The sequence below is a fragment of the Hoplias malabaricus genome, chromosome 7 (genome assembly GCF_029633855.1).
Source record: "Hoplias malabaricus isolate fHopMal1 chromosome 7, fHopMal1.hap1, whole genome shotgun sequence".
NCBI classification, from domain to species: Eukaryota; Metazoa; Chordata; class Actinopteri; order Characiformes; family Erythrinidae; genus Hoplias; species Hoplias malabaricus.
The window spans coordinates 9,762,964-9,790,789 of NC_089806.1; the positions used below are offsets into that span (position 1 = coordinate 9,762,964).

Genomic DNA, 27,826 nt, shown 5'->3' on the forward strand with positions numbered 1-27,826 from the left:
TTGTGACTGATACTGAGGGCGATAGTAAGGTTAGACAGATTGTGACTGACATTGAGGGTGATAGTAAGGTTAGACAGATTGTGACTGATACTGAGGGTCAATTGTAAGGTTAGACAGATTGTGACTGATACTGAGGATCGATAGTAAGGTTAGACAGATTGTGACTGATACTGAGGATCGATAGTAAGGTTAGACAGATTGTGACTGAAACTGAGGATCGATAGTAAGGTTAGACAGATTGTGACTGATACTGACGGTCGATAGTAAGGTTAGACAGATTGTGACTGATACTGACGGTCAATAGTAAGGTTAGACAGATTGTGACTGATACTCAGGATCGATAGTAAGGTTAGACAGATTTTGACTGATACTGAGGGCGATAGTAAGGTTAGACATATTGTGACTGATACTGAGGGTTGATAGTAAGGTTAGACAGATTGTGACTGATACTGACGGTTGATAGTAAGGTTAGACAGATTGTGACTGATACTGACGGTCGATAGTAAGGTTAGACAGATTGTGACTGATACTGAGGATCGATAGTAAGGTTAGACAGATTGTGACTGATACTGAGGGTTGATAGTAAGGTTAGACATATTGTGACTGATACTGAGGATCGATAGTAAGGTTAGACAGATTGTGACTGATACTGAGGATCGATAGTAAGGTTAGACGGATTGTGACTGATACTGAGGGTTGATAGTAAGGTTAGACATATTGTGACTGATACTGAGGATCGATAGTAAGGTTAGACAGATTGTGACTGATACTGAGGGCGATAGTAAGGTTAGACAGATTGTGACTGATACTGAGGGCGATGGTAAGGTTAGACAGATTGTGACTGATACTGAGGGTGATAGTAAGGTTAGACAGATTGTGACTGACATTGAGGGCGATAGTAAGGTTAGACAAATTGTGACTGATACTGAGGGTGATAGTAAGGTTAGACAGATTGTGACTGATACTGAGGGCGATAGTAAGGTTAGACAGATTGTGACTGACATTGAGGGTTGATAGTAAGGTTAGACAAATTGTGACTGACATTGAGGGCGATAGTAAGGTTAGACAGATTGTGACTGATACTGAGGGTTGATAGTAAGGTTAGACAGATTGTGACTGATACTGAGGGTCGATAGTAAGGTTAGACAGATTGTGACTGATACTGAGGGTCGATAGTAAGGTTAGACAGATTGTGACTGATACTGAGGGTCGATAGTAAGGTTAGACAGATTGTGACTGATACTGAGGGTCGATAGTAAGGTTAGACAGATTGTGACTGATACTGAGGGTCGATAGTAAGTTTAGACAGATTGTGACTGATACTGAGGGTCGATAGTAAGGTTAGACAGATTGTGACTGATACTGAGGGTGATAGTAAGGTTAGACAGATTGTGACTGACATTGAGGGCGATAGTAAGGTTAGACAGATTGTGACTGACATTGAGGGCGATAGTAAGGTTAGACAGATTGTGACTGATACTGAGGGCGATAGTAAGGTTAGACAGATTGTGACTGACATTGAGGGTGATAGTAAGGTTAGACAGATTGTGACTGATACTGAGGGTCAATTGTAAGGTTAGACAGATTGTGACTGATACTGAGGATCGATAGTAAGGTTAGACAGATTGTGACTGATACTGAGGATCGATAGTAAGGTTAGACAGATTGTGACTGATACTGAGGGTCGATTGTAAGGTTAGACAGATTGTGACTGACATTGAGGGCGATAGTAAGGTTAGACAGATTGTGACTGATACTGAGGGCGATAGTGAGGTTAGACAGATTGTGACTGACATTGAGGGTTGATAGTAAGGTTAGACAAATTGTGACTGACATTGAGGGCGATAGTCAGGTTAGACAGATTGTGACTGATACTGAGGGTTGATAATAAGGTTAGACAGATTGTGACTGATACTGAGGGTCGATAGTAAGGTTAGACAGATTGTGACTGATACTGAGGGTTGATAGTAAGGTTAGACAGATTGTGACTGATACTGAGGGTTGATAGTAAGGTTAGACAAATTGTGACTGACATTGAGGGCGATAGTAAGGTTAGACAGATTGTGACTGATACTGAGGGTTGATTATAAGGTTAGACAGATTGTGACTGATAATGAGGGTCGATAGTAAGGTTAGACAGATTGTGACTGATACTGAGGGTTGATAGTAAGGTTAGACAGATTGTGACTGATACTGAGGGTCGATAGTAAGGTTAGACAGATTGTGACTGATACTGAGGGTCGATAGTAAGGTTAGACAGATTGTGACTGATACTGAGGGCGATGGTAAGGTTAGACAGATTGTGACTGATACTGAGTGCGATAGTAAGGTTAGACAGATTGTGACTGATACTGAGGGTGATAGTAAGGTTAGACAGATTGTGACTGACATTGAGGGCGATAGTAAGGTTAGACAGATTGTGACTGATACTGAGGGCGATAGTAAGGTTAGACAGATTGTGACTGACATTGAGGGTGATAGTAAGGTTAGACAGATTGTGACTGATACTGAGGGTCAATTGTAAGGTTAGACAGATTGTGACTGATACTGAGGGTCAATTGTAAGGTTAGACAGATTGTGACTGATACTGAGGGCGATAGTAAGGTTAGACAGATTGTGACTGACATTGAGGGCGATAGTAAGGTTAGACAGATTGTGACTGATACTGAGGGCGATAGTAAGGTTAGACAGATTGTGACTGACATTGAGGGCGATAGTAAGGTTAGACAGATTGTGACTGACATTGAGGGCGATAGTAAGGTTAGACAGATTGTGACTGATACTGAGGGCGATAGTAAGGTTAGACAGATTGTGACTGACATTGAGGGCGATAGTAAGGTTAGACAGATTGTGACTGATACTGAGGGCGATAGTAAGGTTAGACAGATTGTGACTGATACTGAGGGTCGATTGTAAGGTTAGACAGATTGTGACTGATACTGAGGGCGATAGTAAGGTTAGACAGATTGTGACTGATACTTAGGGCGATAGTAAGGTTGGACAGATTGTGACTGATACTGAGGGTCGATAGTAAGGTTAGACAGATTGTGACTGATACTTAGGGCGATAGTAAGATTGGACAGATTGTGACTGATACTGAGGGTCGATTGTAAGATTAAACAGATTGTGACTGATACTGACGGTCGATAGTAAGGTTAGACAGATTGTGATTGATACTGAGGGCAATAGTAAGGTTGGACAGATTGTGACTGATACTGAGGGTTGATAGTAAGGTTAGACAGATTGTGACTGATACTGACGGTCGATAGTAAGGTTAGACAGATTGTGACTGATACTGAGGGTGATAGTAAGGTTAGACAGATTGTGACTGATACTGAAGGCGATAGTAAGGTTAGACATATTGTGACTGATACTTAGGGCGATAGTAAGGTTAGACAGATTGTGACTGATACTGAGGGTTGATTGTAAGGTTAGACAGATTGTGACTGACATTGAGGGCAATAGTAAGGTTGGACAGATTGTGACTGATACTGAGGGTTGATAGTAAGGTTAGACAGATTGTGACTGATACTGACGGTCGATAGTAAGGTTAGACAGATTGTGACTGATACTGAGGGTGATAGTAAGGTTAGACAGATTGTGACTGATACTGAGGGTGATAGTATGGTTAGACAGATTGTGACTGATTCTGAGGGTCGATAGTATGGTTAAACAGATTGTGACTGATACTGAGGGCGATAGTATGGTTAGACAGATTGTGACTGATACTGAGGGTGATAGTATGGTTAGACAGATTGTGACTGATTCTGAGGGTCGATAGTATGGTTAGACAGATTGTGACTGATTCTGAGGGTCGATAGTATGGTTAGACAGATTGTGACTGATACTGAGGGCGATAGTAAGGTTAGACATTGTGACTGATACTTAGGGCGATAGTAAGGTTAGACAGATTGTGACTGATACTGAGGGTCGATTGTAAGGTTAGACAGATTGTGACTGACATTGAGGGCAATAGTAAGGTTGGACAGATTGTGACTGATACTGAGGGTTGATAGTAAGGTTAGACAGATTGTGACTGATACTGACGGTCGATAGTAAGGTTAGACAGATTGTGACTGATACTGAGGGTGACAGTAAGGTTAGACAGTTTGTGACTGATACTGAGGGTGATAGTATGGTTAGACAGATTGTGACTGATTCTGAGGGTCGATAGTATGGTTAGACAGATTGTGACTGATACTGAGGGCGATAGTAAGGTTAGACATATTGTGACTGATACTTAGGGCGATAGTAAGGTTAGACAGATTGTGACTGATACTGAGGGTCGATTGTAAGGTTAGACAGATTGTGACTGATACTGAGGGCGATAGTAAGGTTAGACAGATTGTGACTGATACTGAGGGTCGATTGTAAGGTTAGACAGATTGTGACTGATACAGGGGGCAATAGTAAGGTTAGACAGATTGTGACTAATACTGAGGGCGATAGTAAGGTTAGACAAATTGTGACTTACATTGAGGGAGATAGTAAGGTTGGACAGATTGTGACTGATACAGGGGGCAATAGTAAGGTTAGACAGATTGTGACTGACATTGAGGGCGATAGGAAGGTTAGACAAATTGTGACTTACATTGAGGGCGATAGTAAGGTTGGACAGATTGTGACTGATACAGGGGGCAATAGTAAGGTTAGACAGATTGTGACTGATACTGAGGGCGATAGGAAGGTTAGACAAATTGTGACTTACATTGAGGGCGATAGTAAGGTTGGACAGATTGTGACTGATACTGAGGGCGATAGTAAGGTTAGACAGATTTTGACTGATACTGATGGCGGTAGTAAGATTAGACAGATTGTGATTTACATTGAGGGCGATAGTAAGGTTAGACAGATTGTGACTGATACAGGGGGCAATTGTAAGGTTAGACAGATTGTGACTGATACTGAGGGCGATAGTAAGGTTAGACAGATTGTGACTAATACTGAGGGTCGATAGTAAGGTTAGACAGATTGTGACTGATACTGAGGGTCGATAGTAAGGTTAGACAGATTGTGACTTACATTGAGGGCGATAGTAAGTTTAGACAGATTGTGACTGATAGAGGGGGCAATAGTAAGGTTAGACAGATTGTGACTTACATTGAGCGCGATAGTAAGGTTAGACAGATTGTGACTGATACTGAGGGCAATAGTAAGGTTAGACAGATTGTGACTGATACTGAAGGCGATAGTAAGGTTAGACAGATTGTGACTTACATTGAGGGCGATAGTAAGGTTAGACAGATTGTGACTGATACAGGGGGCAATAGTAAGGTTAGACAGATTGTGACTGATACTGAAGGCGATAGTAAGGTTAGACAGATTGTGACTGATACTGAGGGCGGTAGTAAGATTAGACAGATTGTGATTTACATTGAGGGCGATAGTAAGATTAGACAGATTGTGACTGATACAGGGGGCAATAGTAAGGTTAGACAGATTGTGACTGATACTGAGGGTCGATAGTAAGGTTAGACAGATTGTGACTGATACTGAGGGTCGATAGTAAGGTTAGACAGATTGTGACTTACATTGAGGGCGATAGTAAGGTTAGACAGATTGTGACTGATACTGAGGGCGATAGTAAGGTTAGACAGATTGTGACTGATACTGAGGGCGATAGTAAAGTTAGACAGATTGTGACTTACATTAAGGGCGATTGTAAGGTTAGACAAATTGTGACTGAGGGCAATTGTAAGGTTAGACAGATTGTGACTGATGCTGAGGGTCGATAGTAAGGTTAGACAGATTGTGACTGATACTGAGGGTCGATATTAAGGTTAGACAGATTGTGACTGATACTGAGGGCGATAGTAAAGTTAGACAGATTGTGACTTACATTAAGGGCGATTGTAAGGTTAGACAAATTGTGACTGAGGGCAATTGTAAGGTTAGACAGATTGTGACTGATGCTGAGGGTCGATAGTAAGGTTAGACAGATTGTGACTGATGCTGAGGGTCGATAGTAAGGTTAGACAGATTGTGACTGATACTGAGGGTCGATAGTAAGGTTAGACAGCATGTGCCTGACATTGAGGGCAATTTTAAGGTTAGACAGATGTACTGACATCAGAAGATATTGAGATGTTAGTGTGTTTAGTGTAAATATGAATCACCGTGTGTAGTGGTCTGTTCTGATGTGGACTGATGGTGCTGAAGTGGTCAGGTCCCTCTGCCTCTGGCCTCATTTAATGAACTGAGAGCATCTAGTTCACTCCCTTAGACATATGGCCTAGATTGACTCATCCTTGAGCTGCCCCCCCCCCTCCCCCCCACACACACAGATTTACGTCATGGACCCTATATTTTACATCAAGGGCAAGTGCCCTTAAAGCCAGCTGTAAGTCAGCGACGGTTCATCCATTATTCAGAGTTTCTCCATGAGCCATTTACTGTGGAATGACTGAGGGCTGCCTGAGGTTCAGTCATCCCAGGGCATGCTGGGTAACAGAATGTTGTGGAGTTGTACTCTCAGGTCACTGAGCTCCACCTTTCTCACAGGTGAGTGGCAGGAGAATGAGGCAGAGAGAGGGAAAGGGCAAGCGGACGATCAGCTCCACAGTGCCGCACAGCAGGAGTGCTGGATTACTGAACAAATTCACCTGACCTTTACAAGCTCCACCTTCAGACCACATCCTCCATTGCTACTGCTGCATGACCTTAGCAGTCTAACGTGAAGTTCAAATTTGTACGTTTTTTGTTTTTTTTCTAAATATCTTCCTAAAAAAATAACCTCCTTCCAAAAACGAGCAGGCTACAGGTAACCACACAGACATCTCAGTGTGCTGGAAATATGTCACTGAGAATCTTAGTACCTCGGTAGTAGTATCTAGGTCTCTAATACACAGGAGGGGGCATGGCTTTATTTCTTAAGAAGCTATTTATCATTCATTCATTCATCCATTCATTATCTGTAAGCGCTTATCCAGCTCAGGGTTGCGGTGGGTCCAGAGCCTACCTGGAATCATTGGGCGCAAGGCGGGAACACACCCTGGAGGAGGCAAGCTGCATTTATTTTTTGACCACCTGATGGCTCTTCAAGAGATAAAGCTGCCTCTATGTTTCTAGCAGTTAGTGGTGATGATTTGTTGAGGATGACATCAAAGTTTTGACAACTATGTCCAAGGAGAGCACAGGTATATAAGTCAGCACATAAAAGCAGACCTACTCCTCCTCCTTTTCCACAAGTGAACACAGTTCTGTGGTTTTAATGAAACATCGGTGACAAGCTTTGATCAAAATACTACAAGGAACAAACACCTCAGCATTCTCCACCACTGTCTAAACAGCCCTGTTCATGATGGCTGGTTTCAGTGCCTGTCCAGACCCCGGAAGTGAAGAGGAAGGAGCAGAATATCTGGATTATAGTCATTTTCACTTGGTTCTCTTTCTTCCGTGTTTTTGTTTTCTGTTGTGTTTTGCTGTATTTAATATCGTCTTTGTGCCCTCACATAAACGTGATTGGAGTGACTCAGGTGAGGAGGCAGAGCAACTCTGGAGTGTCTACACTCTGTATAAGAAGCACCACAACATCAGATCAACTCATTTTATCCCATGATTTTCATAACACTTAGATGGAAACAACAGGAAAGTGTAGAGAGAGTGTTCTGATAGTAATCACGATAAATGTTTTTTATAATCCACTCCATTGTAGTAGAATAAACAAAAATCCTTCTTGAATTTCCCCTGGGGATCAATAAAGTATCTATCTATCTATCTATCTATCCATCCATCCATCCATCCATCTATCCATCTATCTATCTATCTATCTATCTAACTTAGAGCCAGCTTTATTTCTTAAAGAGCCATCAGGTGGTCAAAAAATAAATGCAGTTTTAAGAAAAGCATAAATGGCTTGCCTCCTCCAGGGTGTATTCCTGCCTTGCGCCCAATGATTCCAGGTAGGCTCTGGACCCACTGTGACCCTGAACCTTCTATCTATCTAATGTAGATTAGCAATTTTATCTTGCAATTTAAAACGCAGGTAAAATATATCTTTTAAATGACTAACGTTCTTAAATATGGGAATGTATAATGTTACAGAATATTTAATCTGCTTACATCAGCCACCTTTGATTCATAGCAAAGTTTTGATATTTTAAATTTGAGAACGTGCAATTATTGCTTTTTATTTGTCCCTAAACTACTTCAAAGCAAATAAACAAACAAACAAAAAAATTGCCAAATTTTACTTTGTATCACACACCAATACATTTTAAGTTGAACTGAATATTTGCCAGCGTTCTGTAAACTACAGGCAGACTGTTCTGGACCTTGCCGGATAGTGCACTTGTAATAAAACTGCATTCAGTGCACAAAAAAATTGGATCGGTTCATGAAAAGCCACTCTCTTCTGTTTCCCCACTGCCTGCAGTTTGCTGGAAGCTGAACAAAATGGACGTGTCTCATATTCCATTGAGGATGGAGTGACTGGGGGCTTGGCTTTCAGATGGGTTTTATTTTAGCCTTTTTGGTAAGAGAGCAGCACAAAGTGGCCCACTGGCAGGAAATTTCCCAGTCGTCAGCAGAAATCCACTACAGCACTCATCCCACATAAGCCTCTACTGTACCTCGCAGCGGCCGTAACGAATCTTTTTCATCTTAACAACTTATCTTTTTTTTCAGGTTGTTAACGTAAAAGAGGACTTCAGCAAAAAAAATCTAATTTACACAATTTTCCGCCCCTTTCCCCAAATGTGGTCAATCAGGCGAGACGTGTTTGGTGTCTGAAGTTTTCTTTTTTAGTTTTGCAACAAAGTTACGAGGCTAAAATTGCTAATAAGTTCTGAAATATAGCTGTCAGATTAGCATGGTGTTAGCTGCAGTTTTAAATCATCAAACTCTTGCCTCTATAAAGCAATCTTTTAGAAACATGACTGTGATAACTGACTTCTCTTCTATGTGTAAAATGGGCAAAAAAAAAAAGCAAAAATTGGGGGTAGCTGTGGCTTGACATCAGACGACTGCTGTTTCAATCCCCTCGACTAGAAAGGTAATTGGGGACCGGGGGGTGAAAGAACAGCACTGTCTCCTCCTTCAACATCCATGGCCGAGGTTCACTTGAGCAATGCACCTAATCACTAACTGGATGGCTGCCCACCACCCCAGGCATGTGTGTGCGCCCAATGCTTCTAGGTCACTAGTGTGTGTTCATGTTAATCTTTAAATTTATGCACATTTATATTTAAACATTCATTGCAAAATAGAAAAGGGTGAAGCCAGCAGACATCAGTTCATGTTGTCTTTTGCACGGTGCTACATTGGTCTTCCAGCCTGATCCAACTGGGTGACCATGTAAAAACAGAGCTACCCCAGCTTTTTTTGTCTAGCAGGATGCTAGCGATAGTAGCCATCTTTAACACTGAGATCTGTTTGTGCTGGTCACAGTCGCTTAGTAACTTTTTACCAGCTCATGGGTCGAGGCGAGCATGTGAGTTGTACAATGCTAATGCTAATCTGGAAGCTTTATTTCAAACTCTGATCTATATTAGTGTAAATCTGAAAAAGCAAATGTGTCTGCGTCTCAGCTGGTCAACTACATTTCAGGTAAAAGAGGGGGAACTGTACGTATTATTTGAACTGAAGTCATGAGTTCTGTGAGGAGTGTGGTGTGTTCTCCCTGTGTCCGCGTGGGTTTCCTCTGGGTGACTGTCTGTGAGGAGTGTGGTGTGTTCTCCCTGTGTCTGCGTGGGTTTCCTCCGGGTGACTGTCTGTGAGGAGTGTGGTGTGTTCTCCCTGTGTCTGCGTGGGTTTCCTCCGGGTGACTGTCTTTGAGGAGTGTGGTGTGTTCTCCCTGTGTCTGTGTGGGTTTCCTCCGGGTGACTGTCTGTGAGGAGTGTGGTGTGTTCTCCCTGTGTCTGCGTGGGTTTCCTCCGGGTGACTGTCTTTGAGGAGTGTGGTGTGTTCTCCCTGTGTCCGCGTGGGTTTCCTCTGGGTGACTGTCTGTGAGGAGTGTGGTGTGTTCTCCCTGTGTCTGCGTGGGTTTCCTCCGGGTGACTGTCTGTGAGGAGTGTGGTGTGTTCTCCCTGTGTCTGCGTGGGTTTCCTCCGGGTGACTGTCTGTGAGGAGTGTGGTGTGTTCTCCCTGTGTCTGCGTGGGTTTCCTCCGGGTGACTGTCTGTGAGGAGTGTGGTGTGTTCTCCCTGTGTCTGCGTGGGTTTCCTCCGGGTGACTGTCTGTGAGGAGTGTGGTGTGTTCTCCCTGTGTCTGCGTGGGTTTCCTCCGGGTGACTGTCTGTGAGGAGTGTGGTGTGTTCTCCCTGTGTCTGCGTGAGTTTCCTCCGGGTGACTGTCTGTGAGGAGTGTGTTGTATTCTCTCTGTGTCTGTGTGGGTTTCCTCCGGGTGACTGTCTGTGAGGAGTGTGGTGTGTTCTCTCTGTGTCTGTGTGAGTTTCCTCCGGGTGACTGTCTGTAAGGAGTGTGGTGTGTTCTCCCTGTGTCTGTGTGGGTTTCCTCCGGGTGACTGTCTGTGAGGAGTGTGGTGTGTTCTCCCTGTGTCTGCGTGGGTTTCCTCCGGGTGCTCTGGTTTCCTCTCACGGTCCAAAAACACACGTTGGTAGGTGGACTGGCGACTCAGAAGTGTTCGTAGGCGTGAGTGTGTGAGTGAATGTGTGTGTGTGTCTGTGTTAAAGGACTGACTCCCCCTCCAGGGTGTATTCCTGCCTTGTTCCAGCTACTGTTCACAGTTAATGGTGCATTTATTGGTGGAAATTACAATCTACTTTGAAATAGCAGTCTCTTAAAAGGGTAGATTTATACTGCAAGGGTTTCTGACATCATAAACCTCAGGATTCCCAATATCTTTGCAGCAGGTTTTTCAAGCTACAGGCAGATAGCAAAGAGTTGGTTGAAGAGCGTGAGGAACTAATTGCGAATCGTCGCTGTCAAGTCAAAAACATGTATCTTGTTGCAGTAGAAGGAATAAACCTTCTGCAATTTTAATGTCTTAAAGTCAATGTAAAAGGATTTTAATTCAACTAATTTTGCAGCACTTCTATTGGTTCATTCATCATGAGAAATGTTCACAGAGTGAGGAGGATAGGCACTGTGTACCAACAATGTAGTAAAATAAAAATGGACAGAAATGGAGATACATTTTGATTGGACACTGATGAAATTCATAAATCCTTGAGTAATGAATGAAGACAGAATGTGTAGAGCTACAGATCAGCCACTAGATATTAGATGCTTGTTTCTTTCTTAGAAATAACTTCAGAGTATTTTGTTCTGATGAACAGAGATGGGATTTAAAGGGGTTTAATCAATGACTTGTCCTGAGGGGGACTTTAAAATATGATGTAAGTTTCTGGCAGGCTCCAGTGTTCTGGACTTTTACACACTGGCAGACTCACATTAGGGATGTGATTCCTGGGGAAAATGAGATCTAATTAGGCATATATTAGCTTTAACTCAGTTAATGGGTGTTGCATCTTTCTTACTACAGAACCTATCCAGCATGCTCTGTGTTGGTGTGTGTGTGTGTGTGTTGTACATCAGGAATATATCACGCTGTAGGGAGGGAAACCTGTTTTCACTCTCACACTGTGGGCGACCACAAGGACCATAATGTAATTATTCAATTTTGGGTTGATGTTTTAAAGGCCTACACTTTTTAGAAAATTTAGAGAATTGCTAGCTCTCTTGTCTGTTTGGATCCTGGTAAAACCTCCAGTGTTTGTACTCAGCTCTGGCTCTGAGTACAAACTAAGTGTTCTCGGTCTGAACTGGCTCTGAACGGCATCTGGAGTGTTTCAGTCTGAATGGCCTCCAAAAGGCATTCTAAAGCTTGAGAAGGGTTGAGGATGTTGCTCTATTCCTGCTCCATAGATGGGTATTACTGATTTATCATTACTTAAGGAGGAACTGACTAAAAAAATAGCAACCTGCTGACTGCATGAAAGTAAACGCAGACTGAAAATGTTCCAAAACTAAACATCTCGTGTTACAAACGAGTTTCTGTGGAAATTCAAACAGTGAATAAAACTTAGACAAGATACACTTCATCCATGGACAAACAACCGTGGTTATTGTACCTTTAAACATGTCACGCATCCAGTCGTCTCCAATGACCTTACGGACTCCAGTACCCAGAATGCTGTGGTGGATCACATGATCTCCCAACAAGTGTCATGTGATCTCCTACCATTCTCAGTCAACTGAGAATTGATTGCCATCACCTGTTTCTCAGTGTATTTATTCCAGTCCGTCCTCGCTCTCATTGCCAAGTGTTCTTTAGCGTTACTTAGCATTCCAGGTTGGCTAGTATTCTTGTGTATGACCCTGTTTGTATTTCTGACTTTGATTTTGCCTTGCCCACTCCTGTTGGGATATTCTGGTTTTGGACTCTTGTCTGGTTTCTTTGATTCCTCTTTTGGTATGTTCCTGCTCGCTGGTTACTGACCTGGACTGTTTCGACATTCTCTTTGGTCTAGGGCTTTATTAAAGCCTCGTTACATTTATCTTCTGTGTTTGTCTCTTTTCAGTTGCGTCCATCTTAAAAGACACAGAACTTCTGAATGTAAACAACCAGAGAGACCTGTGTTTTCCCACAGTTGTAGATGTTCCCTTTAAAGTGGTAGTACTCATTGACTCAGTAATGTTAAGTCTCCACAAAATGAATGGAAGTCTATGTAATATCTCCATATTCACAGATTGGTGTGTGTGTGTGTGTATTCCTCAGACAGCCAGGTCAGGTGAAATGAAAGAGAACAGGAAAACCATATCTGATCATTCTTCAGTGCACCACACCAATAAAGACTAAGAAGAAAGTGTGCAGTGATATCAAAGACAGTTTGACACGATGGTGATAAGGGTTTCCTCGTTGTACATTTAATACAACATTATCCTGCTCTATTAGCTCCTACAGTGTCTCCTGCAGTAATTGCTCTTGAGCAGTTTTGCTGCTTAATGTCTCTCCTTCCAACAGTGAAAGGAAATATCCACCCCTGGGGGACCACACTCCATTGGCTGTAAAGGAAACCGAATCTGCCACAATGCCATGATCTCTCCATCGTACACCATTCTCCAAATACACTGTCGTGCAGCTCTGAGGTGTGATATTGAGTGTTATGTCTCTGTGGGGGAGTGTGAGGTGTTCCCTCACCTTCACTTCTACAGCAACAGGAGCTGCTGGTGTTGAGAAGTTCCTCCTAAGTTGTGAAATGATATTGTGGGAATTTGTCTCTTACTTCTACCGTCGCCTTCCATTGGACTCACATCCATTATTCACCTCCCAGCCCCCACCACCACCACCACTGTGTAACAGGTGTGTGAGTCTGAGTTTCTGTTTGCAGAGGGATATTACAGCAATAAACTCCCACTCTCTACAACGTTCTTAAATATAGACCCTCCATTTGAGTTTCTGTGTGCACTCTTAACTACAGTGCCATAGAAGACCTGCCCCTACTGCTGGGAGTATATCAGAGACAGTGGTGTTCCTGGGGGGGTTATTTATGTCAGCGTCAATGCTAGGCTAGTTTTAGGGAGAGTGGTCCACAGGCCACAGGAGCAGCTCTGTGGTCGGTGTCACTGAAGAAAGGCTAGAGGAGACTACCACAAACGGCATCAATAGACAAGTGCTGTAACTGTTACCACAGAGGGGTTTCCGATAAACTGTCCGAAGAGTGTATGTCACAGCCAGTTGTGTCATGATATTTTGCTGCACACCCTAACGGGCTGACCTAGAAGAGGCATGTTGACCTACTGACTGACTGCCTTAGCTGCAGCAGCAGATAGTAGCTAATAAAGCTCGTGCTTGCCCAAGTCATGTTGTGTGATGTGGGTTTGTGTTTTGTTTGAAATATTCCTGTAAAGGGAAGTGTTGTGGAGATAAATAGCGGTGTGAATGCGTTTTGTCAGACTCAGCTGTCTTAAAGAACAGTCACACACTCCCCATCGTGTTCAATACCGGGTAAATATAGCAACATTAGCTTGGTGCTACCTTAAAAAACAGGGTTTTGCATGGGTCCTAACTAAGTTTGAACATTGGCTCTCAAACATATTCAAGCTCTGAATAAATAATCCAATGGCTACAGTGTTGAGAATAGTGGCTGGTAATAAGCGCTTTTCGTCAGTTGCTATGTGGATTAAATGGCTAAAGTTACTGTTGGTGTCGGTGGAACCCAAGCTTTATTGATGACAGTGTTGTAATCTGAGAGAGATGTGTGTGAGATTTGATTTCAGGACAGTACTGTAAACTTACACTCAGCAGCAGGCAGGGGGTGCTCAGGAGACAAAAAAAAAGAGCCAATTCTTAAATTGTATTTTTTTAAATGGCCAAAATGGACCTAAAGCTCAGGTTGGCCAAAGTGGTGCCATGTCTTTGCTTGAATTATTGTTGTAAAGGGAAGTAGTGTCAAGATACGGAGTGGTAGGAATGTGTTTATCAAACTACATTTCCTATCGAAATACAGGGTGGGCCATTTATATGGATACACCTTAATAAAATGGGAATGGTTGGTGATATTAACTTCCTGTTTGTGGTACATTAGTATATGGGAGGGGGGAAACGTTTCAAGATGGGTGGTGACCATGGCGGCCATTTAGAAGTCGGCCATTTTGGATCCAACTTTTGTTTTTTCAATGGGAAGAGGGTCATGTGACACATCAAACTTATTGGGAATTTCACAAGAAAAACAATGGTGTGCTTTAATAAAGTAACTTTATTCTTTCATGAGTTATTTACAAGTTTCTGACTACTTAAAATGTGTAAATGCATAAAATGTGTTCAAAGTGCTGCCCATTGTGTTGATTGTCAATGCAACCCTCTTCTCCCACTCTTCACACACTGATAGCAACACCCCAGGAGAAATGCTAGCAAAGGCTTCCAGTGTCCGTAGTTTCAGGTGCTGCACATCTTGATGGTATGGTGTGGTATATGGGGTACAAAGATAGTGGGGCTGTTCTTCATCAATGGTCAGAAACCTGTAAATAACTCATGAAAGAATAAAGATATGTTAAAACCAAGCACACCATTGTTTTTCTTGTGAAATTCCCAATAAGTTTGATGTGTCATATGACCGTCTTCCCATTGAAAAAACAAAAGTTGGATCCAAAATGGCTGACTTTAAAATGGCCGCCATGGTCACCACCCATCTTAAAAAGTTACCCCCCTCCCATATACTAATGTGCCACACACAGGAAGTTAATATCACCAACCATTCCCATTTTATTAAGGTGTATTCATATAAGTGTCCCACACTGTGTATTTTATCAAACTACATTGGAGAGCAATGAGCACGGTGTGATTCATTTTTGAAGAACAGACCAATAGAACTGCTCCAAAATGGCATCTCTGAAAGTGACACGGTAACAGTGCCTTTGTGACAGAGAGGGGATCTGAGTCACTGTCTCTCTGACAGATTCATTTGTTGGAGACAACACAACACACTGACTGTCATCTCACCATTTTCCATCTGTCTCACACACACACACACACTCCATGCAGAGTGTCTCCAGCCTCAGCACATGTCCCCGTGGAAACAAGGGACACATGAGTGTGTCTAATGAGAAAGTGTCCATAAATATTTGGACATTCTCCTGTAATTTCTGTGGTGTTTCTGCTGCAGCAGTGTCCTCTCTCAGGTCTCTAGTCCTTCTCTTCTCCTCTGTCTTCGCTGTAATGAAATGTGATGGGCCGTTAACATGCAATGAGGGTCCATCAAAAGACTCAACCCCTGCCCGTCATCCCCCCACTCTCTCTGAAGTGATGATATAGTTTTTTTTCTTTTCTTTTTTTTTTTTTTTTCTTGAGCTGCTCCAGTGAGTTCATCTTATCTCCTTGGCAGAGCGGCATGTCAGTATGCGTGTGTGTGTATGCATGTGTGTGTTTGTGTGTGTGTGCTGAGACAGCAGTGGAAGGCTGAGTGAAGTAGAGAAGCTCTGTGTGTGGACAGACACAGTGTCTGGAGAGTCCTGTCACACTCATCATCAAACTGCAGCATGTTGATCAGCCTGTCAGAAAAAGTGCTGAAACAGGGCTTTAGAGAGAGAGAGAGAGAGAGAGAGAGAGAGAGAGAGAGAGAGAGGGTGTGTGTGTGTGTGTGTGTGTATGTGACAGAGGGAGAAAGAGAGAGGGAGTGTGTGTGTGTATGAGAGACAGAGAGGGTGTGTGTGTGACAGAGGGAGAGAGGGAGTGTGTGTGAGAGAGAGACAGAGAGAGGGTGTGTGGGTGTGGGTGTGTATGAGAGACAGAGAGGGAGTGTGTGTGTGTATGTGAGAGAGAGAGAGAGAGAGAGAGAGAGAGAGAGAGAGAGAAAGAGAGAAGGTGACGTCTCCTGACTGTCAGAGACGGACAGGTACAGAATGTCCTGGCCGTGCAGAGATTAGAGACTGTGTGGTCACTGTAGGACAAGAGGGGCTCAAGACAGAAATGCTTTATTTTTCTCTGTGAAAAATTCATAACCCACACATAACCCACAAATTCAACCAGTTAAGCCCACATTTTAAAACTATGTCAGAATGGGAGAAATTACAAAGTGACTGAGTGGGTGACTGAGTAGGTCAGTGAGTGAGTGAGTGAGTGGGTGAGTGACTGAGTGGGTGACTGAGTGAGTGACTGAGTGGGTGACTGAGTGAGTGACTGAGTGGGTCAGTGAGTGAGTCAGTGGGTGACTGAGTGAGTGGGTGAATGAATGGGTCAGTGAGTGAGTGAGTGAGTGGGTCAGTAGGTGACTGAGTGAGTCAGTGAGTGAGTGATTGGGTCAGTGGGTGACTGAGTGAGTCAGTGAGTGAGTGAGTGAGTGAGTGAGTGAGTGGGTGAGTGACTGAGTGGGTGACTGAGTGAGTGACTGAGTGGGTGACTGAGTGAGTGAGTCAGTGGGTGACTGAGTGAGTGGGTGACTGAATGGGTCAGTGAGTGAGTGAGTGAGTGGGTCAGTAGGTGACTGAGTGAGTCAGTGAGTGAGTGATTGGGTCAGTGGGTGACTGAGTGAGTCAGTGAGTGAGTGATTGGGTCAGTGGGTGACTGAGTGAGTCAGTGAGTCAGTGATTGGGTCAGTGGGTGACTGAGTGGGTCAGTGGGTGACTGAGTGAGTGAGTGGGTGACTGAGTGAGTCAGTGGGTGAGTGAGTGGGTGAGTGAGTGAGTCAGTGTGTGACTGAGTGGGTCTGAGTGAGTGAGTGGGTGACTGAGTGGGTCAGTGAGTGAGTGAGTGAATGGGTCAGTAGGTGACTGAGTGGGTCAGTAGGTGACTGAGTGAGTCAGTGGGTGACTGAGTGAGTGAGTGAGTGGGTGACTGAGTGAGTGACTGAGTGGGTCAGTGAGTGAGTCAGTGGGTGACTGAGTGAGTCAGTGGGTGACTGAGTGAGTGACTGAGTGAGTGAGTGAGTGACTGAGTGGGTCAGTGAGTGAGTCAGTGGGTGACTGAGTGAGTCAGTGGGTGACTGAGTGAGTGACTGAGTGAGTGACTGAGTGAGTGAGTGGGTCAGTGAGTTAGTGAGTGGGTGACTGAGTGACTGAGTGGGTCAGTGAGTGACTGAGTGGATGACTGAGTGAGTGACTGAGTGGGTCAGTGAGTGAGTGGGTGAGTGAGTGAGTCAGTGGGTGACCGAGTGAGTGAGTGACTGAGTGAGTGGGTGACTGAGTGGGTCAGTGAGTGAGTGAGTGAGTCAGTGAGTGAGTGATTGGGTCAGTGGGTGACTGAGTGAGTCAGTGAGTGAGTGATTGGGTCAGTGGGTGACTGAGTGAGTCAGTGAGTGAGTGATTGGGTCAGTGGGTGACTGAGTGGGTCAGTGAGTGAGTGAGTGAGTGAGTGGGTCAGTGAGTGAGTGAGTGGGTCAGTAGGTGACTGAGTGAGTCAGTGAGTGAGTGATTGGGTCAGTGGGTGACTGAGTGGGTCAGAGGGTGATTGAGTGGGTCAGTGGGTGACTGAGTGAGTGAGTGAGTGAGTGAGTGGGTGACTGAGTGAGTGAGTGACTGAGTGGGTGACTGAGTGACTGAGTGGGTCAGTGAGTGGGTGACTGAGTGAGTCAGTGGGTGACTGAGTGAGTGTGTGACTGAGTGGGTCAGTGAGTGAGTGAGTGAGTGGGTCAGTAGGTGACTGAGTGAGTCAGTGAGTGAGTGATTGGGTCAGTGGGTGACTGAGTGAGTGAGTAACTGAGTGGGTGACTGAGTGGGTGACTGAGTGAGTGACTGAGTGGGTGACTGAGTGAGTGGGTGACTGAGTGGGTCAGTGAGTGAGTGAGTGAGTGGGTCAGTAGGTGACTGAGTGAGTCAGTGAGTGAGTGATTGGGTCAGTGGGTGACTGAGTGAGTCAGTGAGTGAGTGATTGGGTCAGTGGGTGACTGAGTGAGTCAGTGAGTGAGTGATTGGGTCAGTGGGTGACTGAGTGGGTCAGAGGGTGACTGAGTGGGTCAGTGGGTGACTGAGTGAGTGAGTGAGTGACTGAGTGAGTGAGTGGGTGACTGAGTGAGTCAGTGAGTGACTGAGTGAGTCAGTGGGTGACTGAGTGAGTTGTCTGCCAGATCCATGAGGGACATCTAAAACGTCTATTAAAAACATAGTTATTAAGAATGTTCAGACATTGGAATTTAAGAGCGTAAATAAATAAAGCACAGAAATAAAACCGCTGTTGTCAAATGGATAGAACAGAAACCCAGAGACTAGAAGTCAGATAAAATAATGGTGTTGTTCATTCTTATGTTTAAAAACAGAAAACGTTTCAGTGAAGAAACTCCTGAATCCAGACTGTATTTCAATGACTACAGGATGAGTGAGTTTCCTGAAAGCCCTACAGGCCCCTGAACATTACCTCCCACTCCCTGTGGCTGATTGGTTTCTTTCGGCTGGCAACGACACTTCATTCTGTAAGGCCTTGGCGTCCTGGGCAAAGTAGTATGGGGCCCAAGGGGCCTTAGTCCAATGTCACAGTGGTGCAGACTATGTTTGTTCATCTCAGAGCTTTAGGGGTGGTCCTCAAGCCAAGATTCTGGTAAATGGTTCAAAGTGTTATCAACACAAACAACCTCACCACCTCTCAGTGATTCATTTTGTGCACCTTTCCACCATCCCACCCTCCCTGGTGTAAACCAAGCTCACGTTAGCCTGATAATAGCCTGATAATTATCTTATACGATTGAGATGGTGACTGCACTGGAAAAGGTTGAAGACCTGATGTAGCCTCATCATTTCACTGCTCTTCTCATTCTGTGTTCCCAGGATAGTACTCACCTCCTGGGGGAAGCCAGCGGATCACAGGGAAAGCTGAAGTGTACCAGAAAAATAGACCACCGTCCACTGGGAGACCTGCCACTTTCAGGTCTGATCACCATGCCTGGATATTACTGCTTTTCTGATACACATCCTTAAGCACATCTGCGGCTGCTACCAGTGTCGCCCGGTCAAGACCACGCTGCCCCCTGGCTCCAGACTCACGCAGCTGCACCTGAGATGACCGAGCCCCTGCTGTGGTGACCGTGGTGGAGTGTGAGGTCCGATTCAGCATGCGTCCGTGGGCGGGGTCCTGGCGCTGGATAGCCCTGGTGCTGCTGGCCTGGGGGACACTGCTCTTCTACATCGGGGGTCACCTGGTGCGGGACAGTGAATACACCCCTCGCTCCAGCAGAGAACTGGCCAAGATCCTCACAAAACTGGAACGGCTCAAGCAGCAGAACGAGGACCTGAGGCGCATGGCACAGTCACTGAGGTATTTTCCAGGGACACGTTTATGTGTGTGTGTGTGTGTGTGGACTGAGAAAACACTTGTTTTGCTGTTACATTTTATGTCCAATCGTTTAAGACATCCCTTCTAATGGCAGTGCTGGAGCAAAAACACCAAATCTTTAAAGCAAAGCCTTATGTTGTAACTCTACACTTTCGCCTTTGTTCAGTACTCGCAGACCTTTGGGTATGTAATAGTCCTAATGAGTCCAGGCTAAGGATTGGTTCTTTAGGTTTATGATGTAATAAACCCTGACTGTCTGAATCTGTGTTTCTGAGACTCTCTTAAGAACACTGAATTTTCAGAGTGGAAATGGCTCAGCCATGGCACAGATCGCTAATTTCATGTCTTTTAGCATGTAAACACCACCAACAACAACACGCACACACATGCTAACAAGGCTAAATATTTGATTTTCACTGGAGGGGGTCATTAAAATTCCTCCCTGCACTCGTTTCAATACTGTGTTAGATGTGATTAAGTGAAGGAGTGTGTTTGGAAAGAATCCAGAGGTGAATGAAGAAGATCCGAATACCACGGAGCCGTGAATAGCGACACGTTTTCCAGGGCAGCGGCTAGGGTACCTGAATGTGAATGAAATATTAATTTAATTTTGCATTCATTTGCATGCACGGCTATCGCGACAGAGGGTCTAATCATGTTTCAGAGGAAGGCGATGTAGTGTTCAGAGACTTGCCCAAAGATTGACATAACAGAACACTGATATGAGTGGTTCCCAGAGCAGAGCAGTGAAGGAGCTGCCTCCTACGTTCAAGGCTCTGCTCTGTTTGACTGCTGTATTAGAGGTGAGAGAGCGTGGCAGAGTGTCTGTTTTTACAGCAGCCCACGGCTAGGATTAGCATGGCAATCACACACTGGACTGGCTGATCACACATTTACAGTGCTTTATTAATGAGATTTTTCACTCTAGCACTCTAGCTTTTTTCGGAATCAAGATAGATAGATCTGTTGAGCTAGATGGCTACTGAACAATGGTGGACACCTACCCTCTTCCAAAAGTTACATGGCGCACTTTCTTTAGTGCAAAGCCCAGGGTGGGCAATGTCAGGGCCTCTATTCCCCTGTGACAGGTCAGTGCATCATCACAATGATTTTCAATCTGCAATTTTAAGGTAAAAATTCTACCTACTGTTCCTTTAAACGCGGTAACTGTCACTGCCTACATACGTCCTGACTTAGAGGTTATGAAATATGTCTACTAGAGGGCGCAGCTCAGCACCAACTCACACCACATGTGTTTTGTTGCTGGTTGCTGCCATTATTGACATAAATTGACAGTGAATGTAATTTCCAATGCTTTCAGACTTAAGCCAGGTCCTTCGTTAACTTGCTTCATCGGGTGCCCCCTCACATTGAGTATGAGAACTCACAAAGGGCGGGTCACTGTTCACGTCTCGGTTGAGCTATGTCTACACCGCCCTTCATTCGTCCCAACTAGGGTCAGTTGTGGTAAAGACTGCTTTAGTCCATTTTACCTTCGCAGCTTTTATGAAAACTGATGAGTGATGGTGTAAACCTCGGTAGAAATGTATGTAGGGTTATGTCTGTTGTCGTTAGAAGGCGTATATATATATATATATATGCCTCGTCTATCTTTAAGAACAGTGTTCTTCAGTAAAGCGTTAGATTTCCTCCCTGAAGTTTGTAATTGCGGCTGTTTACAACGTGGTTCCCAGTGGGTCGTGGGTGTGTGTTTTTTTTCCCCACTGTATTTAATGCAAAGCCCTTTTTTCATCTCTGTTTTTCTGTGTTTATTATGTTGCACAGTGGTGTAGCTGCGTGTGTTTAAGCTCCACACCATCTCCGACCCCATTCTGCCACACACGGATGTTCAGTCTTGAATAAAGAAAATATTTTCATGTGGAAGCAAAACCTTTGTTCTCTCATAAAATCTTCTTCTTTTTTTCTTTAAGTGCACATACATGAAACATATACATCCACAGTGCTATGAGAAAGACATGGAGCGAGACACGTGCCTGATAAATATTTATAACCGGAGCTTTCATTTTCACATGAAAGTATTCCACAGAATATTCAGTGTATTTACCTTATTGTTGTGATCTGCTGGCTGCTAGAACATGTATTTCCCCTGCTACAAATATATAGAGTGCTGCACTTTAAATATGATTGTTTTTAATATATACTTAATATTTCACTCTCTCCAGAGGTCACAGTACTTTAATTGTTTTTTGTTTTTAATTATTTTCTTAATGTATCAATCACAAAAGTGTGTTTTTTCACACTGTGTTAAAGAGTTTACAAATTAGGTCACAAATCCCAAAAGTTAAGAGGATGTAACAACAAAAAGATTTCCTCAAATGAGTCCATATATAAAGGAATGCCCCAAATATTCATAATACTTTTTGTGTTATTTGCAATGAACCTTATTTATTTTATAATCATTAAAAGAGCAATCTGTAGGATATTTATTTAGATATAAAATGTCCAGGGTGTGAGATCATAGATTAAGGAAACAGTCAAAGCTAAAACACTGCTGCCTCTCACAGCATTGCTGAAGCAGTATATTTGCTTTGAGGAGCGAAATACAACCAATTTTCAACATTATGTGAATATGACGTCGACGTTGAAATGTGTCTTGAATTTGTAGATATTTTAAGCAGTATGTTGAACTTTGGTTGGGGTTGCAACTAAAACCCAGTAAACAAGGAACGTCCCTGGACGTTTAAAATAGGTCTAAAAGTAGTCTGTCCGTCAAGGACATATTTTAAACGTTGATGGACGTCCAAAATCCATCTTAATAAGTTAGTTAAATGGTGACCAATCGATAACGTCAGTGGACGTCCAAAATACGTTTTATACAAGTCATTTATTTCGGGACCAGTTAATAACGTCAATGGACGTCCAAAATACTCTAATAGTCGTCTTTTCAATGTCTGTGTTTGGACGTCTTTTCAACTTTCATTTTCAGCCTTAAGAGAACGTTGATTAGACGGCAGTCATTACGTTATTTCAACGTTGAATCAACAGCTAATTGTTTACTGGGAAGTTTGCTTAAATGTTGGATCCAGTTCTTATCTACAGCGTTTCCATTAACATATTCTTTAAAATGTTATGGCTTTGCTGTCGCTATTTTATTTATTGTATTTTATTCATGTTAAACTTCTTAAATGCCTCACTTAAAACCAAGGCGGCAAATCTGATCTGTAAATCATGCACGGCCACAGCTGCGGGGGAAATGAGTTGGAGATCCGCGGCTTCCCAGTAAATAAGGAACGTCCCTGGACATTCAAAATAGGTCTAAATGTAGTCTGCCTAAACGGCATTTATGGCGATAGGGAAAATGATAAGTAACACCAGCCTTGTCTAGTCTAAATAATTAAGGTGGATTTGGGCAGTAAAGGCTTGTAAATGCAGGAAATAGCGGCTGCTCGTTCACTTTTTTGTCTTTTTCTCGTGTAGGTAGATGTTTTAGAGAAATAATGAACTCTTTTCTGTGTAAATATGTTGATTATGGCACATCTTTCTTAGCTACTGTGGTCCAAAGTTCTTAAACTCGTCTCTTGGTTTTACTCCAACTCGTAATCTGGTTGAGCTTCACGTCTGGGGAGGAGGCCGAGTAGGCGGCCAGCTCTCTGTGTAACTTGTCCGTCCTGTCTTCATTGGGTCGTCTGATTTCCAAGAGAAAAGTGTTTGAGTTTAATGAAGAGCCTCTGACTGCAGCCTCTCTGAAACATTCACAATCAGCTCCAGCTCTCCATCAGTGATGATGGATTATTTTGCGTCCTGGCCCTGTGCTCAGCAGCATCGGCGCCCAGCGTCCAGCCGGCAGACGGAGGTTAATGAGCAGCGATGGTCATTTAGAGACCAAATCAACCAGAGGCACTTTGAGCTGAAATTTCACATCCGTTTATTTCTCTCCAGTCTCACGCTCTCTTTTAGAGAAAAGTTAATGTTAAAGCACTGGGTCAGTGCTCTAATGTCCAGTTAACCTTCCTTCTTCCTTGTAGTTCTGCTTTACACTTTAATTCTCTCTCTCTCTCCTTTACTCATCACTATGTGCTCTGAGTATCACTATGTGCTCATTATTATGGACTTTAATGGTCAGTAAAGATTCTAATGCCTTTCATTTTCTTTAAAAGCAGCCACAAAGATGACCCCAGGGCTTCAGTAATCGTAAAGAAAACCCACTTAAGTAAAGATACAAAAATATTATACTTGGGTGACTTTGTGTGAGGAATTTAGTGTGTTCTCCCTGTGTCCACATGGGTTTCCTCCCACTGTCCCACTAACACGTTGGTAGGTGGATTGGCGACTCAAAAGTGTCCATAGTTGTGAGTGTGTGTCGCCATGTGAAGGACTGGCGCCCCCTCCAGGGTGTGTTCCCGCCTTGCGCCCAGTGATTCCAGGTAGACTCTGGACCCACCGCGACCCTGAACTGGATAAGGGTTACAGATAATGAATGAATGTAATAGGTATGTTATGATCATCCTCGAGTCCTTCTTCATTGATACAGTAAGGTGTATATCCATTACTGCTCCCACCTCGTTTAACTAAGTGAAATACCTTATTACATTGTTCCCACTTCCCCCCCAACTCTGCTCATCATTGGTGTGATGGATGACGTGGTGCTGATGGAGTGACAGGTGCTGCAGTGGTTCAGACAGAAGGTCATGAGGGCAGCTATGGGGAGTTTGTGGAAGATGAGATGACAGAGGAGAGGACACACACACACACACACAGAGCTGGAGCAGGACTAATGGGCACAGAGACAGAGAGTGGAACTGATTAGAGATGAGAGAGTGAGTGATGGGCTGAAGGGTGCAGACATCTGTGGACTTTTCTGAACCCAAGCTTTGTCCCTCTCACTCTCTGTGTTCTGGAGGCTGTGTGGAGTGGTGTCTCCACGTCCCCGAGCTTTCATTTCATCCTCTTTATCTTAAAGACCTGCCCATATTTATACTACACCCATGTATATTGTTACACTACACCAATGTCTATTGTTACACTACACCCATGTCTATTGTTACATGACACCCATGTCTAATGTTACTCTACACCCATGTCTATTGTTACACTACACCCACGTCTATTGTTACACTTCACCAATGTCTATTGTTACACCACACCAATGTCTATTGTTACACTACACCCATGTCTATTGTTATACGGCAGCCATGTCTATTGTTACGCTATACACATGTCTATTGTTACACTACATCCATGTCTGTTATTATACTACACCAGAATCTATTGTTACACTACACACGTCTATACTTACACAACACCTATATCTATTTTTATACTACACCCATGACTATTGTTACACTACACCCATGTTTATTGTTACACTACACCAATATCTATTGTTAAACTACACCCATGTCTATTGTTACACTACACCAATGTCTATTGTTACACCACACCAATGTCTATTGTTACTCTACACCCATGTCTATTGTAACACTACACCAATGTTTATTGTTACACTACATTCATGTCTATTCTTACACTACACCAATGTCTATTGTTATACTACACCCATGTCTATTGTTACACTACACCAATGTCTATTGTTACACTACACCAATGTATATTGTTAAACTACACCCATGTCTATTGCTACACTACACCCATGTCTATTGTTATACGGCACCCACGTCTATTGTTACGCTACACACATGTCTATTGTTACACTACATCCATGTCTGTTATTATACTACACCAGTATCTATTGTTACACTACACACATCTATACTTACACAACACCTATATCTATTATTATACTACACCCATGACTATTGTTACACTACACCCATGACTATTGTTACACTACACCAATGTCTATTTTTACACTACACCAATGTCTATTGTTAAACTACACCAATGTCTATAGTACACTACACCCATGTCTATTGTTATACGGCACCTATGTCTATCGTTACGCTACACACATGTCTATTGTTACACTACATCCATGTCTGTTATTATACTACACCAGTATCTATTGTTACACTACACACATCTATACTTACACAACACCAATATCTATTGTTATACTACACCCATGACTATTGTTACACTACACCCATGACTATTGTTACACTACACCAATGTCTATTGTTAAACTACACCAATGTCTATTGTTAAACTACACCAATGTCTATAGTACACTACACCCATGTCTATTGCTACACTACACCCATGTCTATTGTTAAAAGGCACCCATGTCTATAGTACACTACACCCATGTCTATTGCTACACTACACCCTTGTCTATTGTTATACGGCACCCATGTCTATCGTTATGCTACACACATGTCTATTGTTACACTACATCCATGTCGGTTATTATACTACACCAGTATCTATTGTTACACTACACATATCTATACTTACACAACACCTATATCTAGTGTTACACTACACCCATGACTATTGTTTCACTACACCCATGACTATTGTTACACTACACCCATGTTTATTGTTACACTACACCCATGTCTATTGTTACACTACACACATGCCTATTGTTACACTACACCCATGTCCATTATTATACTACACCAGTATCTATTGTTACACTACACCCATGTCTATTGTTACACTACACACATGTCTATTGTTATACGGCACCCATGTCTATTGTTACGCTACACACATGTCTATTGTTACACTACAACCATGTCTGTTATTATACTACACACGTCTATACTTACACAACACCTATATCTATTATTATACTACACCCATGACTATTGTTACACTACACCCATGACTATTGTTACAGTACACCAATGTCTATTGCTACACTACACCCATGTTTATTGCTACACTACACCCATGTTTATTGTTACACTACACCAATGTCTATTGTTAAACTACACCCATGTCTATTGTTACACCACACCAATGTTTATTGTTACACTACACCAATGTTTATTGCTACACTACACCCATGTTTATTGTTACACTACACCCATGTTTATTGTTACACTAAACCAATGTCTATTGTTAAACTACACCCATGTCTATTGTTACACCACACCAATGTCTATTGTTACACTACTCCAATGTCTATTGTTACTCTACACCCATGTCGATTGTAACACTACACCAATGTCTATTGTTACACTACACATGTCTATTGTTACACTACATTCATGTCTATTGTTACACTACACCAATGTCTATTGTTACACTATACATGTCTATTGTTACACAACACCCATGTCTATTGTTACACTACACCAATGTCTATTGTTACACTACACCCATAACTATTGTTACACTACACCAATGTCTATTGTTACACTACACCAATGTCTATTGTTAAATTACACCAATGTCTATTGTTAAACTAAACCAATGTCTATAGTACACTACACCCATGTCTATTGCTACACTACACCCATGTCTATTGCTACACTACACCCATAACTATTGTTACACTACACCAATGTCTATTGTTAAACTACACCAATATCTATTGTTAAACTACACCAATGTCTATAGTACACTACACCCATGTCTATTGTTATACGGCACCCATGTCTATTGTTACGCTACACACATGTCTATTGTTACACTACATCCATGTCTGTTATTATACTACACCAGTATCTATTGTTACACTACACACGTCTATACTTACACAACACCTATATCTATTGTTACACTACACCCATGACTATTGTTACACTACACCCATGTCTATTGTTACACTACACCCATGTCTATTGTTACACTACACCCATGTCTATTGTTACACTACACACATGCCTATTGTTACACTACACCCATGTCCATTATTATACTTCACCAGTATCTATTGTTACACTACACCCATGTCTATTGTTACACTACACCTATGTCTATTGTTACACTACACCCATGTCTATTGTTACACTACACACATGCCTATTGTTACACTACACCCATGTCTATTGTTACACTACACCCATGTCTATTGTTACACTGCACCCATGACTATTGTTGTACTACACCCATATCTATTGTTACTCATTTCCATGGTATATGAAATTCCAGCCTCATGTTGCATCTATTCTCCATTCAGTTTTGAAAAAATAACATAATTCTGAATACATAATTTAGATGCAGGACATGAACACACATTCGTAGGTGGATTGGTGACTCACGAGTGTCCATATGTGTGAGTGTGTGTTTATGTG

The 27,826-nt window shown here is 42.9% G+C and overlaps 1 protein-coding gene and 1 long non-coding RNA gene across 2 annotated transcripts in view; both read left to right on the plus strand.

Annotated features, from left to right (window-relative positions):
- fut8b (fucosyltransferase 8b (alpha (1,6) fucosyltransferase)) overlaps positions 1-27,826 on the plus strand; it is a 155,295-nt gene that overhangs the window by 91,780 nt on the left and 35,689 nt on the right. Inside the window, exon 2 of the mRNA XM_066677558.1 lies at positions 19,154-19,640. Coding sequence (XP_066533655.1) covers positions 19,438-19,640 — 203 coding nt within the window. The 5' untranslated portion in view covers positions 19,154-19,437. The remainder of the gene's footprint in view (positions 1-19,153; positions 19,641-27,826) is intronic.
- LOC136701475 (uncharacterized) lies at positions 12,243-13,678 on the plus strand. Its single transcript, XR_010803801.1, has 3 exons — positions 12,243-12,371; positions 12,481-12,572; positions 12,678-13,678. It is a non-coding gene; the product is annotated as an uncharacterized lncRNA (long non-coding RNA).